Here is a 17011-nt window from a genome sequence, read left to right on the forward strand (position 1 = left end):
TCCAGCCCAAAATGTCCACAGTGCTGGGTAGAAGTTATATCAAGTTATTTCTAATCTCTTACCAAACAGGCTGACCAACCAATTCTCCACATGCTCTGACGTGGTGAGCTCACGACCCTTCACGGTGGCTGCCAAGGTGCAATGCCTGACCAGCAGGAGTGCAGTACATGCAGGACCAACCGAGGACTGCCTGGTGAACAGGTAGCTCTGGGCTTGCCATCCACAGACAGGAATCCGTGAGAGGTGCATGCTGTGACCAACTTGGTCACTGCCACTCGCTGAGCACCTGCACCCCAAGCAGCTGCATGAGCCGCCTGAACTTTCCCTTGTCTCATGACACGACTCTACCGACAGAAGGTGACTCTGCTCCTCCTGGCAATGCCCCTGGAGGGCACCTGCACATCCCCTACCCCTCCGTCCATGTTCGTCATGTGCGTGAGGCCACAGGAATTAAAGGAGACCACCAGAGATGAATCTGACGGGCTTCTCGCCTTTCACTCACTTTCTCCTGGCTGGATGCTAGAAGCCTCTGACAGACAGAACGTTCCACTTGGACATTACAGCAGGACGTCTCACTAAACCCAGGAAGAAAACTGACGGGAGAACGTGGCATGGAAAAACACACCTACCTTTGTGCTGTGTTCTCAACTCTTCTTTTTCCCCATTTTCCAGAAACCTCCAACCTGAGAGCTCTGAGGGCCCCTGCCACAGTGTGCCTTGCCAAGGTCAGGCCAGGCCGCGCCGCGCGTGCCCAGGAGGCTTCCTGAAAACCTCTCTGTGCTGAACCATGTTGCAGCTGGCAGGCACAACCAGGACTTCCCATGCACACTTAGCCCAAAGACTTACGAGTCAGTCACTCTATGTGTGAGTTCAGTACAGAGTGGCCCAAGCCTGAGCAGATCAGAATGTCCATATTCAGCACGAAAAGAGGTACAAAATCATCCCTTCCTTCCCCTATCCCAAACCCCACACAGGCCCAGGGCAGGCAACGTCTTAAGAGGACTGTGAATGGCAGCTGTGAAGCTGTAACACAATGGAAGTGTCAGCTCCACCTTCACTCAGGTCTTTGAAACATATCAGAAAATGAGGTGGGAGAGGAAAAGCCAACAGATTTATAAGCTAGAAGCAGTTACACCAGAACTCGAAGAAAGAACATTCCCCAAGCATGTTCCCCAATCCTCCACATCACTGGCAGGGCGGACGGATGGAGGAAGGGCTTACTCTTCATAACAAAACCTCAGGCTGGATTTGAGAGGACCAAAACGAAGGATGATATACAGAAAATGAAGAGAAAGTCCATTTCATATTATTTACAGTCAATTCGGATGGTTGTCATTCTCTTCCTCCGTTTCTTTTATGACCTCCCCCCTTGCACCTCAGTGATGAAATCCTTTGCCTTTATTTAATGTGCTGTCTTTCCAGAGGCACATTCCCAACTCTGGGATGGTTGTCAAACTGGGAGACCTGTATTTTCCAGGAATAATGAAATGGAAACCCACTGGCTTCTCCAGGGCATCTACACATAAAGCTCTTGCCTCTCACCCACGCTGCCGAGCCCAGGCTGCAGAGAATGATGAAAGGCAGCTCCTGTGTCCTCTGCACAGCCTCTGCCCAACTCTGAGTTTATTGGTTATGTGGCCTTGGCCAAGCCTGCCTAACTCCTGTGTGCCTGTTTCCCCATGTGCAACATGGGGCCTGTCTGTCTTATGGCTGCTGTGAGGATCCAAGGTCAGCTACACAAAGCATCTGCTCAGGGCCTGTGCACAGTGCGTGCTACACATTAGTGACCGCTGCTGCTGCTACTGTGTGTCTCCCAGCTTCCTCTTCTGTAAGTGAGCATGACGAGGGCCCCCAGGGCTAACTGATCAACATCAGTCACACGTGGGGAAAACTGCAGGAGTGACAGCACTGTAAGCTTTACTGTCGATTTTTATTTGGGGAAAGTATTTCAGCAGAGAAGAGGGCTTTCTTGGTTGCAAACACAGACAAGCCCTAAGCACGGTCTTTTCAGCAGCAAGAAGGATGGCTGCTGGCTCTTGGCAACACAGCAAGCCAGTGCGGACTGACTCTTACCTTCCTGGCCCTTCATTCTCCTCACTAAGCACCCAGTGCTTCCTGTTTCTCTGAGACTGCAGAGCCCTCTTCCCTGCACCCTCCACCCCAGCGTTCCTGTGCCTCTACCAACGCCAATGCCCCAAGAAGGCTGAACTGGCCAAAAGGAAGGCAGCAGCTGGTTCAGAGTAATTCACGTTAGATGAAACTCTAGAAGAAAATGTTTACTTTTAAAAGAACCTACTGACCTAGTCTCTTGGTAGTAAAATGGTGGGAAGGAAATTTTATAGCTGGTCTCACTGTAGCCTGGTCTTTTTAGAGTCTTAGTTCTGGGGAACAGGGCAACAATAAATAAATATGCTGCCGTAATCCTGTTAATCGGTACCAGCTCTTCCTTGATCACCAGGTTGTACTTTGTCCACGAAAACTACTCCAGCAGGAGTCCCCACCCCCTGCGCTGTGGCCCGGGCTGGGTCATAGACCCACCGCCTGTCAGGAACCAGGCCACATAGCAGGAGGTGAGTGGCTGGCTAGTGAGCGTCGCAGCCTGAGCTCCGCCCCCTGTCAGATCAGCGGCGGCATGAGATTCTCCCAGGAGCGGGAACCTATTGTGAAGTGAGCATGTGAGGGACCCACGCCGCATGCTCCTTATGAGAATCCGACTAAGGCCTGATGATCTGAGGTGGAAAAGTTTCATCCCAAAACCATTGCCCACCCCGGTCTGTGAAAAAACTGTCTTCCACGAAACCAGACCCTGGTGCCAGCAAGGTTGGGGAACACAGCCTGTGGTGTGGCTCTTCTCCCGCAGGTGCAAGGAGAGTTGGCTCCTCATGCTTCTCAGTTTTCAGGTTTGAGCCCTGGGCAGAGACCAAGTGCCCGGGCTACGCCCCTCTCTGGAGCACTCTTACACAGTGCTCCCGGCTTCATTAGCCCAGAAGAACATGAGAACAGCATGAAAACATACTCATTTAGGCCTCTGCCAGGAAAATGGCTCTGGTTTTGCCAGGCTTTTCTTGAGGAAAACCCAGACCCACGAAAGCCCTGAGTGCCGGTGCCCGTGGGACCTTGCCTGGTGTTGGTCTTCAGGAATTAATTCTACCTTAAGGAGCGCCTGTCACCAGAACAACTCAGGGCCCCTGCCTTTCCAGTGGTTCTCCTTTCCCGGGGAATTGGCACTGGCCGAGGCAGGGTAACACTGAGATGCAGGTGCAGGGACAATCCAACCTTGCAGAAGGCTCTGGAATCCCAGCGAGGCAGGAGGCACTGGGCTGAAACGCTTTGGGTTCTTCTGGGAACAGGGACTACTCAGTGTAAAACAATTACTGAAGACCAACAGTTCCAAGCACGGACCTAAAAGTAATCAGGCTGCACTGACTATGAAATAAGAGTGGTCAAATGGCAATAACTCCGATGTTTCACAGAACACAGAATAAGGAAATCAGTCACTTAACAGTCACACCTGGGCAGTCTCATGTGATTAATGTAGAAGCACAAAGAGCTGGGTAAGTACAGAAAGGAAGAGAGATAAAGAAAACACAAGAGGGAAAGAGAAGTTCTGTAAGGATTTTTCTAGTAGCTGTCCCAGCATGGCCCCAAGAGTCTGCAGCAAGGTGGAGCTGGGGCCCTAGACTCCCTGTCTGTGGAAGGGTGTTCCAAAACTCCCCTTTCATGCCAACAAGGGCCTTCTGAGGGGCGTGTGCCTTCTTCCCATTTTGGGCACATTCTGCCTGTGCACGGCACACTTCTTATTGCTGGGAGGAAAGGCACATCAGTGACAAGGTTGGGCTTAGCTAGCCTGAGTTAGGGTGAAGATGCTGGCAATGATTCAACCTCTTGCCCACTGTCCTTCTTGGAGACCCATTAAAGTGCCCCCAAAATATTCAGAAAGTGTTCATAAACAGCTTTTGCAAAGCGATGTGGAAGTTGGCCCACAGGAAGTAAAAGGGAGCTGGTGTTCACGTAGCTGGTAGAACCCGGAAGTAATTGATGGAGAGTCCCATCCGCCTGCAGGCCCACGTCCCCTCCCAGGCAAGGAAACGTGTTTCTACGCACAAGCCTACCACCTCTTCCCGCCAAGGTAAGCAGTGAGGAGACAAGGAGCAATTATAAAGAAAGAGGTGTTGGCAGCCAACAGGGTGCTGAGAATTCTGGGCGGTGGTGAGAGGAGCCCACAGTGCCATGACCTGACCTGGGCAGGAGTGCCAATGGGCCTCACCGCCCCTTGTTTCATGATGACTAATCTACTTGCTGGCACTTGTGAGGTGCTTGGCTGGTGAGCTGCAAGGTAAGGGCTGGTTTTTGAGTCTCAAGGAGGTTTCAGGGCTTCGTGAAAGGGGCTGGAATTTGGAGAGACTCCTCCTGAAATCTCCACATGGGTGTTTTTATCTCGAGGGGCACTTGTAGGACCTGGGTCCTATATGGCATCATCCTGCCCTATTTTTTAGCATAAAAATAAGAGTGGCCCATTTTCACAGCCTGCTCTCCTTCCATGTCTGTGCCAAGGCCTCCCTCTTAGGCAGTGTGTTAATTAGGGAAACTGACAGGGAATTTATGAGAAAAAAGAACAGATTTCAAGAAGTTTCAGAAGGAAACTGAGATCCAAAGGGGATTTTCCGGGGTGTTCCCAATGGGCAGCACAGAATCACGTTGGGTGTCCCCACCTTCTTGTGGGAAGCCTCAGGCATCGCTCTGAACAGCAGTGGTCCCCTCCCCTTTATTGCTGGGGGATGGGCAGGCAACAGCAGCCAGGGGCTGAGATTTGAAAATTATGCACATGTATGTATCCATCCTTATTACTGACTCTTAGTTAATTTATTGTCACTTATTGCGCCCCCCACATCCCAATTCCTTCTCTCCTTTCTGCAGGCACCAGGATACTGACTTATTTCAGAGAAAGGGGAGCAAGAGGCTACAGACGTGGGGGGCTGAGGGGAGGAAGGACATGAGCAGGCCAGGAGACACCGCCCAGACTCTCGGAACCATCAAGGCTCTGAGGAAAATGACGGTGTCACAGCAGAGCTGTGAGCTACTGAGGGGTTGAGGCCCTCCCTGACTTGGACTGTGGTTGTCGAGAATGCCAAGCAGACCCCAGGGACCTGCTGCTCTGATCTATGGGGAAGCCAAGACCTCTTCACATTCCATGAGAGCTGCTTCAGGGGGATGGAGGCCAGAGAGGGCTCTTTCATGTGAGAACACCCAAGTGCCTAGGGCCCGGCAGGTGCAAACTCGGGGCTCAGTGCTTTGCCCACCACAGCACAGTGCCCTCTCTTAGGCCAATTCAGCATGAGGCTAGGCCTGTGCCCACTGCAGTTGGCAAAATGTGGGAACAGTGCCATGGCTGCTAATGCCAGCAGCGGTGTGTGTAAGAAGGAAATAGTCTGTTTTTAACACAGGCTAGTCCCTCCAGGCTGGAGAAGGGCCAGAAAAATCAGATACCCCAGCTCAGTGTCCAGGTCACACCAAAGACAGCATGAGAGAGAAATCAGTTCAGGAAGAAAGAGCAAGAACTTTCAACCTTACCAGGTGCAAGGCTGCTGTGCCTGCGGGCACGCCTGGCAGAGCCTCCAGGCAGAAGACAGACACGCCCCTGGCCCCAGCTCCCTGCCACAGTTGGAGGCAGGAAGAAGATGCCTGGCTCTATGTCCCTATGGTTGACCAGGCTCTGTGTGGCGTTTCTACCCCTCCAGCCACTCAGCCTGCGGGCCCTCCTGCTGGTGGACTGCACCTGAGGCCCATGGGCACAGGTGGCATCCTTCTTTTCTCCACTTGCAGCTGCTGCAAAGCAAAACTTTGCACCACTCCAGCCCCTACACAGGAGTCCTCTGTTAACGGGAACCTATGTCAGGTATAAAAACCTATTTCCCCACTTTGCACCTCTGCTGTCTTGCTGACCCCCCGGAGTGGGAGTGCTGAGCCACAGTGGCCTCAAGCTCACTCCCAAGACCTGCCTGAGCTTCCCCCTTTCCCACCCTCTGGTCAAGAGAAAGGGAAGGAAAAGAAAAACTCAGAAACCCAAAGATTGTTTGGAATTTATTCTCTTAAATAAGAATGTAACATTTGTTAAAAAAAAAATTAAAAGCACGACACCTTGGTTTCACAGTAAACGGCAAAAACAATGTTACACAATTAAATAAAAACTCACAAAGAAACACACCAAGAACTCACAAGAACACAGGTTAAAAACAAGGGCAAAAATAAAAGTTGAGAGAAGGCGGGCAGTAGACAGGCAGCAGCGGCGTGTTCCTTGGCACAGCTAATCCTCTCCTGTTGAGCTCTCGTACCGCCGCCGGGAAGCCGGCTGGCTGTCCGCCCCTCCCGCATGCACCCCAAGCTGAATGGCTCAGGAGAAAAGTGAACCCCTTGGTGCCCTGCTCGGACCTTCAAGGCTATGGTGGAACCCCTTTTGGGACAGCCTAAGAATGTTCCAGTGTCCTGCAGAAAAGAGTTGAAGATGCACTAACCACCAAAAGACAGGAGTGGGCTCAAACAGCTAACTCTATGGAGCCAGACAGGAGCCACGTGAGGCAGGTGCCCAGCTCTCCATGGTGCCCCGGCAGCAGCAGCCCCTGCGTTCCTAGTCTGCTCTTGGGGCCCTTTCTTGGGGGTGTGCTGCTCATTTTCTGAGACACCCACCCACTCATCTCCTTACGGGCGTGCTGCTCTTACGCTGCTGTGCACCCTCAAAGCCCTGACCTGGAGTACAGCTCCCCAGTGTGAGGCTCCCTTGGTTCTCAGAACCAGGAACAAGAAGCTTTAGAAACAGCTTCACAAATATTATAATTACTATAATTTAGGGTGCGATATATAAATATCTACCCATATATGTGCAATTAGATCTATATACATACAAACGTGTACCTATATATAAACATTCACACATCGCCGTTAGCTATGGCTCGTGGGGTAAGGTGGGAGGTAAGCTGGATTGCAGAATTCTCTTGCTCTGCTAAAAGGCTTTCCATAAATGCCTAGGAGGGAAGGGGACATGGGAAGCAGTAAGACTTCCTAACTTCCCTCTGTCAGGTGGGAATCCTGGGGTTGAATGAAATTCTACTGCCTGGCTACCCTTCTAGCTGGTGTGGGAAAGGTCTGCATTTCCTAATGGCCCATTCAGGACCCGAACTATGGAACCTCATGGTTATCGGGCAAGGAGTGTCTGGGGACAGGGGTCAGGCAACTGCCACTGTGACCTTCATTTTTTAACTTCAGATCATCTTTTCCATAAGATGACAGGAAACTAACGTGCTTCTCCCCGTCCATCTCTGGCTGGCAGTGAACCCGGTGATGAGCACTCGGGGGAAAAAGCTCTTCTGTTCCTTTCCGGCTATGCCTTCGGCTTCCCTGCTTCATTTTTGGTCATCGACCATATCAGATAAAAAGAGGATTCCTCTGGACAAAAACGAATTCAAGAAACCTGTAACTAAACTTCTCATGTCCAAGGGGAAAATAATCCCTTTTGGGGATTTCCTTTCTCTGCCTATTGTTGTTCAAGCTTTTTCTAAAGTCATAGTGGACAGTACGAGGCCATGGTAAGAAAATCTGTGCCAGGACCACTAACACGCAGTAGTAAGTATAAGCTTGGAAACACAGCATTTATAGATTTAAGAACAAAAAAGAGGATTTCTATATTAAAAGCACATTACAAACAGAAATACTGTAAACAATGCCCCCAAACACTAAATTAGGCAGCAGGTACAGATGTGGTTACCAGAGAAAGACAACAGTTTAAAGCCGACCTAGACTGGGTTCTTTGAACTGCGGGTTGTAATTGAATGTGGGTGTTTTTTTTGTTCTTGTTTCGGCAACAGCAAGAATTTTGGCATAAAAAGAAAAAGAACATAAAGGAGAAGAGAGAAATGCCACAATATAAAGAGGAGGCACAGAGTAAAAGCACAGCTGGGTCAAACACTGCCCAGTCACAGCTTTACCAGCCCTGCCTCCTGGGGATGTGGGTCTAGGGAGGATGGCTGAGTTACACACAAGAGAATCAAGTGCCGTCATCATCGCCTCTTCTGGTCGAGTGCACAGTGGAGGCGGCTACCATGGGCCTGAGCTAATGACTGTTCTCTACAACATACATTCTGGGACCCTGAAACACCTGAGCTTTCCCTTTTCTTCTTCTTTTTTTTTTTTAGATGGAGTCTTGCTCTGTCGTCAGGCTGGAGTGCAGTGATCTCGGCTCACTGCAACCTCCGCCTCCTGGGTTGATGCCACTCTCCTGCCTCAGCCTCCAGAGTGGCTGGGACTACAGGCACCCACCACCATGCCCAGCTATTTTTTTGTATTTTTAGTAGAGATGGGGTTTCACTGTGTTAGCCAGGATGGTCTCGATCTCCTGACCTTGCGATCCACCCGCCTCGGCCTCCCAAAGTGCTGGGATTACAGGCATGAGCCACCCTGCCTGGCCACACCTGAGCTTTTCTGAAACTTTTTAAAAGGAAGTCTAGTTAAGTCATCAAAGCTTCAGTTTCATATTTAAAGAAGGAAATCTCTATCAAAGGAGAAAAAGGTACCTATTTCATGCCAGCCATAAAATACTGCCCATAATCCTGTTCCTTTTCTACCGAGGCTAGCAGCAGAGTGAGCTCACCGGGAGGCAAGGTGCCCTGGATTCTGAGCTGCCGGACTAAGATGTTCCGGACTTTGAGCTGCTGAAGGGTAAGCCCCTCAGCCCTGAGCTCACTGGCCTTTGCCACCCAAGCTGGGGGACAGTGCCTGTCATTAACTGTAAGGGTCCACACTGTGATTCCTTTGGGACACCACCTTTTGAACTCCCGTGCTATACCAAGTCACCTTCTGGCTCAGAATCAAGAACCACGTGGACAGAGACGTCCTTAGGGCTCTCACTCTTTCTTGGTGGTTCTGCTCTTTAACCATACTGCCAACTCTCATCCTCTCTCCCCACTATGTAGAACATTCTTCCTCTTTTTCTCTATGGAACCCGTAATTCTTTAGAACTCCTAAAAATCTGAAACCCATTATACTTTCAATTAGATGGCAAGAATGGCAACCTCAACCAGATGGGAAAGTCAGCAAACCTGGCTTCATTCAGGAATAACCTTAACTTCATTGTGTTTAATTCTTTTTAAAAAATGTTCTGTACTCCAAACCCAAATGGAAAGTTTAGTTTCTTTTGAGTTGTTCTACTGAGTAGTCAGGTTCCTCAGAAAATCCATCTCTGCTGAAATAGGGCCCAGACTAATAAGGTGGTGCTCTCTCCAACTGAATGTACATTCTATAGCATAAAGCCAAAGTCTCTGTCTAGACCCCTTTGGTTATTTTTCTCTACCAGTGATTCTGCCCATGCTTTGAGAGTGTCAGCTGCAAAGACCTGTTGGTACTTCACGAGAAAGATGGATTATAAAGATCTTCAAGACTGTAGGTTTAAAAGTCATTAATGGTTGAAACATGGCTATAAAATGTTGGTCCCACCTGCAGGGTACTTAAAAAGCTTGCTCAGATTATAATGCGGGCATGTGCAGCAGCAGCAGCTGAGTTCACCTGGCGCGGCTGGGGTTTGCCGGGTCTCAGCCTCCAGTTCACTGCTCCCAGGGCGCACCGCCTAGCCTCTGGGCACGTTTTCCCTCTCCCAGAATGAGCACCACAAGGCCTACATGAACCAGCTTTTAGGGAAGGGAAAGGATGCAACTCTGGGAACCTCTCATTGAAGGCCAAATGGGTAATTCTCTTGTCCCACCACGGAAATTCTATGACCAACTCCTCCTCCACGGTTCCTGGCACTGGCTGACCATCTTTAGTTTTTATGAGTTTTGTACATAGCTGCTTAAGATACATGTGTTTTGAACAAGAGGAAAGTGTGACACAGAAACACAGCCCTGCTGGCCCCCTCTTGCCACAGTGACCCTGGGCCGTGAACCAGCTGGAGCTGCATGTGGGACATTCAGAACACCCGGCAGTTTGTGGAGCTCTGGACGCGTCTCACAGGCAAGTTTTACAAGGAGCTGAGAGAGGCCATTTTAAGGAAAAAACCTACATATTTCTTCCCAACAGGCCTGGTACCCACAAACCCTGCAAGTCCTGCCATGCTATGACAAGAATAAATGTGTTTATAGAGGTAGAGATGGTACTGTTCACCTCCCAACATAAGGAAGTGGTCATGAAAGTAGGACCGGTGAGGGCTTGGACCTCATGAGAAGCCCAGTGGCCAAGGGGTCAGGACAGGGCATGTCCCATCACGGTGCAGGGCAGACAGGGGAGCAGCCACAGCTCATCCACACACAGTGACAGGGAACGGACGCAGAATCTTAAGTGAAGGTGAACGCAAAGCCAGACCACGGGGCTTAATCAACACAGCTCCAGGCCGTCAGAGGAGCTTGGAAGCAAACTGCATGAAGGCCGAGTGGCCTTGGCCTCACCAGGGCGGGTGATGGGAGCAGTGTCTGAGCGCCTGCGAGCTCCTATCTACCTACACAGGACCTGGGCCGCCCTCAGGTGTGATGGTGCGGGACGGGGCTGAGGGACAGCACTTCACGGCTCTGCCGCCCACCGGACGGCCCCATCACTGGGCCACAGCCTGCCAGTGGAACTCCCCTCTGATTTGCACCAGCACCTCCGACAGGCCATAGAGAAAGGGGACTCCGAACGCAAGCAGCTGGCACATGAAAAAGGAGTCCAGAGGGTTTTGGGCCACTTGATGCCCGAATGAAGAAATGTTGCTTTGGAGGTGCTGGCTCATGCCCTTGGCCTTGTCACAGAGGCCGAGGGAGTGACGCGCCACCCAGCCAAACAAGGAAGTGAGGCTACCTGGGGTTCTCTCAGTTGAGCTGGCCATGGTGTTGGCCCGTCCGTTTGCATCTGTGCTGGCGCCATCCTGCAGGGGTCCTTTGGCCTCCTAGGAAAGTTGATGAGAAAAAGAAGAGTGACTCTGACTGATGCACTCAAATCCTCAAATCCCTAGAGGCACTGACAATCTGACAGGCTGGTTTTAAATTTTATTTATTTATTTATTTAAGAGACAGGGCCTTGCTGGCACCCAGGCTGGAGTGCAGTGGCATCATCATAGCTCACTGCAGCCCTGACCTCCTGGGCTCAAGCAATCCTCCCACCTCAGCCTCCTGAGTCACCGGGAGTCAAAGTCTAGATCCATCTAGGTGCACCTCATCCTGCCAGTCCCTCCGCAGGCAACAGAAGCCCTCAAGGGGGACTGACAGGCAGGCGTGCTGCCAAGGTGGCAGCCATGCTGAAGAGACTGCTGGGTTCACCTCGACAAAGACAGGTGGAGAAGCCACCCTCATTAAAAAGAGGATAAGGAGGGAAAAAGTTTGCAGACAAATAACTCACAGAACCAGTGAAAGGCCCCACAGGCAGGGCGCCCTTTGGGTGTGGGGAGTGAGGGTGGAGCCACCGAGGGATCCTCCCGACAGTCTCCTCTCCCACCCTGCCCTTCTGGAGGAAGCTCTAATCATGTGGAACATGAGGAGGCATCACCCCAGTGGCAGGGTGTCCTCTCAGAAAGATGTGTGTTGACGAAGGCAGGTGTCTATGCAGCTGAGACAGAGAGCTGCATCATCTCCTGGGTCTGACTCAGGCGGCAGGTGGAGCCTTTACCTTAGCGAGGCAACCTCAGATCATCCATGAAAAGATGGTTCCCTCCCCACCCGGGACTGCCACTGCATCTTGGGCCCTCCCCGTTCCCAGGAGAGGCAAGGCCACAGGGGCGTTTGCAGGTTGGCCACCCCTGGCCCATAGCCACACTGATGCAACACCCACTGCTTCTCCCCCACTTACAGGATGGTCACCATTACCTTTCCAGACAGGGGAGCCACCGCTGGTCTCTTCCTTTGTGCGTAGCCAGAGAGTCGATAGCAGTAGTGTGGCTTACAGTAGAATTTACCTGCAGACAGCAAGAGGCAGGGACAGAGGTGATGAGCCAGGCACGGATCCTGAATGTGCCTCCCTGGTCTCAGCCACTCCTTTCCATCTCCTCCAGCCTCACGAGGACATCAAGGCCACCCAGCCTTCCCTGGGCCCAGCTTTCTTGTCCAGAGAAGCCAGTTCCTCCGGGTAAACTTTGATTCTAGCCTTCCTCTCCCTTGGCCTGAAGGGGGTCTTTTCCTTTGGGAATGTGAAGGCCATTGAGCCATCACCCAATCAGTGACCAGAGCAAAGATGTGAGGCCTGTGTGGCAGGGCCAGCAAACAAAGTGGCAGTGTGTGAGGAACAAAGATGTGGTCACATGAAACGCTGGGAGTAGCATTGCTGGGGAAACCAAGAATGAATACAAGTGCGGGGTGGAGGCGTGGAGGGGTGGAGGCTGCAGGGGTGGGGCATCGCCTGGCATTGGCTCTGACAGGCCCATCTCTGCTGCTCCCCCTCCCGCACCCTATCCCTCACCCCCTCCCAGTCCCCTCAGAGGGTCAGGATCAGCAGGAAAGGACATTGGAAAACAAAAAATACTGCAATGGACTATGAGTAGGATGGAACGGAACAGAACAGAACAGAATAGAAACCAGAGTGAACTGTGGCATGATGAGAATAAAACGTTATTTCTTGGAACTTGCAGCTGTGTCTGGGTCTCAAGGTAACATGCATCCCCATGGCGGGTGTGGTCAGAAAAATCTGAACACCACTGAACTTGGCTTTTCCCATGACTCTGGTAATGGAATTAACCCACATGGTCATTTTTTTCTGACTCTTTTTTACTCTCACTTAAAGAGCAACCGACGACTTTTGAATCTCAAGTGATAAACCCTACTACAGAAACTGTTGAAACAGAAGTAATCCCATTTCATTTTCCTCATTTGTAGAGAGTGCTTCTTAGACAAATGAGCTTTCCTGATCTCAAAGCTACAATAAGAGGACCTAAAAGTCAAAGAAAATAAAGGTAAGATGGTATTCTTCCCTTTCCCTTTCCCTGATGATGATTGTATCTTTCTTCTTTTCCTTCAGAGAAACTGACTTGTTTTACCTGCACTCCCTATCCGATGCTGAATAAATCTATTAGAAAGACACAGATCTTAAATAATTTTCATAATGCCTAGTATACTTTCTCAGATGGAATGTTTCACTGGCTACTGGCACTTGGCCAAGATGCAGAGACTCTACAGTGGCAACACCTGCCAGCCAAAAGCCTGCCAGTCTTACCGCTTGTTTCTCCACCAGGGGAGTGGAGCCACAGGTTGCTGCCTGGAGCTTGGCCACAACTTCCTTTTCCCATCTGAATAAGCCACTCAGCTTTTGTAAATGTTGGCCACCAATAATTAGGATAAGATAAGATGTATGAGTGCTTGGATCATGCACTACTTGTTTTGGTCTGTTTTGTATCTCATTCTTTAAGAAATACCACTCCCTCCTCCACGAGACTCTGACACGGGCTGGCAACCACGTGGCCTGAGCTTCCACCACCAGTAACGCATGACCCAGGCCACTCGACAACTCACTCCCTCCACCCCACCCAGGACAGGGTGCTCTGGGGACCGGCATGTGGCTAAAGGCAGGCTCGCTGGAGATGTTATGGGGATGGTGAGGGAGGTGAGGGAAGGGGCAGCCCTTCCCTGGGGACTGCTATCTGGATGGAAGCTGTAAAGTTAAGGCTTCAACTGTCATCTGCATTGGGTTTCTATTACTTGGAACCAACAGCCTTGCTTATTACAGTATCAGAAAACTAAAATGTTATCATGGCTTTCATTTCTTCCTTCTATTTTTTTCCTACATTAATTTGCTTGTTTTTGCAAAAGTGGAATCCCAGATCTTAAACTATAACTCCATTGAACTCAACTGAATCCTCCTTGAACTCTGCTCTGGTAACCTAAACTAATAAAGAAAAGAGGTTTACATTTCAGAAACAAGTCCTCCAAGCCTAATCAAAAAGTTCCAGCAAAATGTTTTCTCTAGGAAGACAGTACAGACGATGCGAGGAATGTGAGCGCTAAGAGTGATCTCCGTTCCAACACTGTCTCAACCGCTCAGTAGCCGTGTGAAATAATCTGTCTTTTGGAAAATGTCTCCTCCCATGGAGAAGAACACAGCACCCACCTCATAGGTGGAGATATGAAATGAGGTGGCACAAGTCACGTGTACGCATCTCCCCATATCCCTTCCCAAACTCAACACGATGGCACTTTTTGCTTTTTAAATTAAAAAAAAAAAAAAAGCTAATTTTAATGTTAACATTTGCCAAGTGCCAGACGCTATTTTAACTGCTTTCCATCTATCAACTCATTTAATCCCTAAACGAGCTGGTGAGGCAGGTGCCATTAGTACCCACCTCTTTCTCAGCGAGGCACAGAAGGCCGAGTGACCTGCCCAGCGTGTCCCACAGTCAGTGAACCGCAGAGGTGGATGTGGTCCAGGATGCTGCTGCCAGAGCCTGCACTACCACGACACTACTATGCTTGCCTCAGTGGTAAACCCAGCCTTGCTATGTTTTTAATTAGCTACGAATTGTGGGTGATTCAGTCAAGTGACTGATTCTCAATGGTCCAAATTAAGGAATCCTGGTAACTGAATATGGGAGTGACTGGAAAAGGGAAACGGAGAAAACAGATGGCCACAGGGCAAACCCAAGGTCAAGTGGGCCGTTCATTCATTCATTCACCCAGGCCTGAGTGCCACCGTATGACAGCTACCGATCTGAACACCGAGAGCCCCCAGGCAAGCAGACAGACTGGTTCCCCAGAGACGCATGGATAAGATGAGACAGCGGGAGCCCTGCGTGGAGAACCACACGGGCGCACTGGTGCCTGCGCAGCTGCCCTCTATCAAAAGAGCCAGACCCCTCTCTGAGGAGCACCACATGGAGATATGGAACACAGGCAGCTCACTCTGTGGAGACCAGGGGTGTACTCCAGGAGAGGACACAGCAGAGCCACGTCCTAAGGGAGCAGTGGCTTCATCACGCTTATGGGATGGAAAGACACTGGAGCAGAGTGCAGCACACTGGGGGCAGCTGACGGCAGAGGCTGGGGTGGACACGCAATGCTCTCTCCACCTGGGACAAGGTTGTGGGCTCTGTCTGCACGGCAGTGGCTAGGACATTGGTGAGATCCAAGTCACACCTTTTAAAATCCGTCCGGTTGCTCTGTGGAAACAGACTGGGGTGTAACAGAGGCAAGGAGACCAGTGGTCCAAGCAGAAGATGCATGGCTGGCTTGGAGGCTGCTGCAGGGATGGAGACAGTCTCGGGCTCGTCACTGACGAGGGCCACCCTGCACACACCACCTGTGGAGGTAATGTGTGTCTCTTCTCAAGATGACAGGGAAGGGCCTGACACTAATTTTGAGTCCTTGTCTTAAGAGCTGGCAGCGATCACAAATGAGCTAGTGCTTTGCAAAAACAGAAAGAGCAGCTCTGCGTTTGAGCAGACGGCATCCTCCAGAAAGAGCTGAAGACAGAACAAATAGCACCACAAGTAAAACACGGGGACATCTTCAAATATGATTCTTAATTTACTAGTATGGAGTTGGCAGCAGGCCTGGAGTCACAATCCCTGAATCTCTGAGCTGGAATGAATCTCAGGTGTCATTTGGTGCAAGTGAGCTATTACTAGTTGTGTCAATTTGGACAAACAACATACAAGTTCTCTGAACTCAGCTTCCTGACTTCTAATTACAGTAATAAAAAGAGTTACCTAATGGGGTTGTTGTGAGGACAAAGGGCGTGATGTGTTTGCTGGGGCCCAGCACAAGGCCTCGGTTACTTCCTCCTGCCACAACCTCCCCAGCTTATTCTTTGTTCTCTGAGCCTCTTCAGTTAGATTTCTGAGACACTTGGCAACTTGGATAAAAAACAGGCTAAAACTTCAGTGCCCCTAAAGTTCCTTCCTGGCTGTAGTCCATCTGTCCTCTGACAGATGAGGGGGAGGACTGTGGAGGGGCTAAGCTGATGAAAATTTTATCTGGGTTAAAATTTGGGGAGCTGGTTTAGAACAGCTGTCTTCTCTGCTCCAGTGTTAAGAATACTGCACTCAACTAGGCTGGCCTCATCCTGTCTCGGCCTCTCACTGCCACCTGAGCTCCTGCCAGGTGCGCACCTCTGCCCTCTACTCAGCCACCATATCCTTCTCTCTCAAAGTCTAGCCAAGGGTCAGGGAGGTCATTCCAAGATGCTCTTGAACTTCACAGATTTCCTCCTCCCCTGCACTTCTACAAAGCGACAACCTAGGCTGTGTAACCGAGCCTTTTGCTGCACACACTCGTGTCGCCTGCTACTCTTCATGGGTCTCATCCCCATAGAACAGTGAGCTCCTGGAGGCACACATTACACTTCTGCATCTTTCACAGAATGCAGCAAAGATGCACACACACCCATGGGCAAAAGTACCCGTAGATCAATCAGCTGCACCTTGCGACATCTTCTTTCCGGGCAGACTCCACGGTGAGAGGCTAACTAGAACACCCTGAGCATCAGGGACAGCTGAGCGAGGTTGGGTGGCTCCCTCTGCCAGGCCCCATCCTTGAGATCAAATGAGCTATCCAGAGAGCAGGTGTGTGGGAGAGGTGGAACAGAAGACTTGACAGCAAACAATCTGCCTGCCTTATCTAAATAGCGTCCTAATTCTTCCATTCTTCCCCGACTCGGGAGTGCTTTTTACCAACATAGTAGAAGGGCCAGGCACCATGACAGGAGTCAGCCTTTCTCGGCTCACCTCTCTGGGCTCCTTCCTTGCTCCTTCTAACAGAGAGGCCTGTTTGTTCACCCTCAGGACAGCTGAAGTGACTAGGTCCTAACTGCATGGCACCCCTCTCCTATATGACCTCACTTTAGAATCTCACAGTCACGCAATCTTCTATCAATGTCAGGGTCTTTATGCCACCTTATAAAGATTACTGCCTCTCCTATTAATCTAGGCCCCTCATTACTCTGGAATCTATAAGACTGCCTCCCACGAAGTCCCTACAGCATCCTATAGGAATGGGGCTGGGGGTCATCAATGCAGGGTCCTCAGATGGCGGCCAGCATGCCTCTGCCCATCACGATGGCTCTATCATGTGTGCAGAAT

At 50.6% G+C, this 17011-nt stretch overlaps 1 protein-coding gene across 12 annotated transcripts in view; it reads right to left on the reverse strand.

The window, feature by feature from the left end:
* The window catches only part of MICAL3 (microtubule associated monooxygenase, calponin and LIM domain containing 3), a 225285-nt gene that overhangs the window by 64179 nt on the left and 144095 nt on the right, over positions 1 to 17011 (reverse strand). For all 12 annotated transcript variants that reach the window (XM_032140059.2, XM_032753933.2, XM_032753937.2 and 9 more), the window contains 2 exons: positions 11817 to 11905; positions 10816 to 10903 (listed from right to left, as the gene is read on the reverse strand). In XM_032140059.2, the coding sequence (XP_031995950.1) occupies positions 10816 to 10903; positions 11817 to 11905 (177 nt within the window). The remainder of the gene's footprint in view (positions 1 to 10815; positions 10904 to 11816; positions 11906 to 17011) is intronic.

Source organism: Hylobates moloch, unplaced genomic scaffold (assembly GCF_009828535.3).
Source record: "Hylobates moloch isolate HMO894 unplaced genomic scaffold, HMol_V3 SCAFFOLD_19, whole genome shotgun sequence".
NCBI lineage: Eukaryota > Metazoa > Chordata > Mammalia > Primates > Hylobatidae > Hylobates > Hylobates moloch.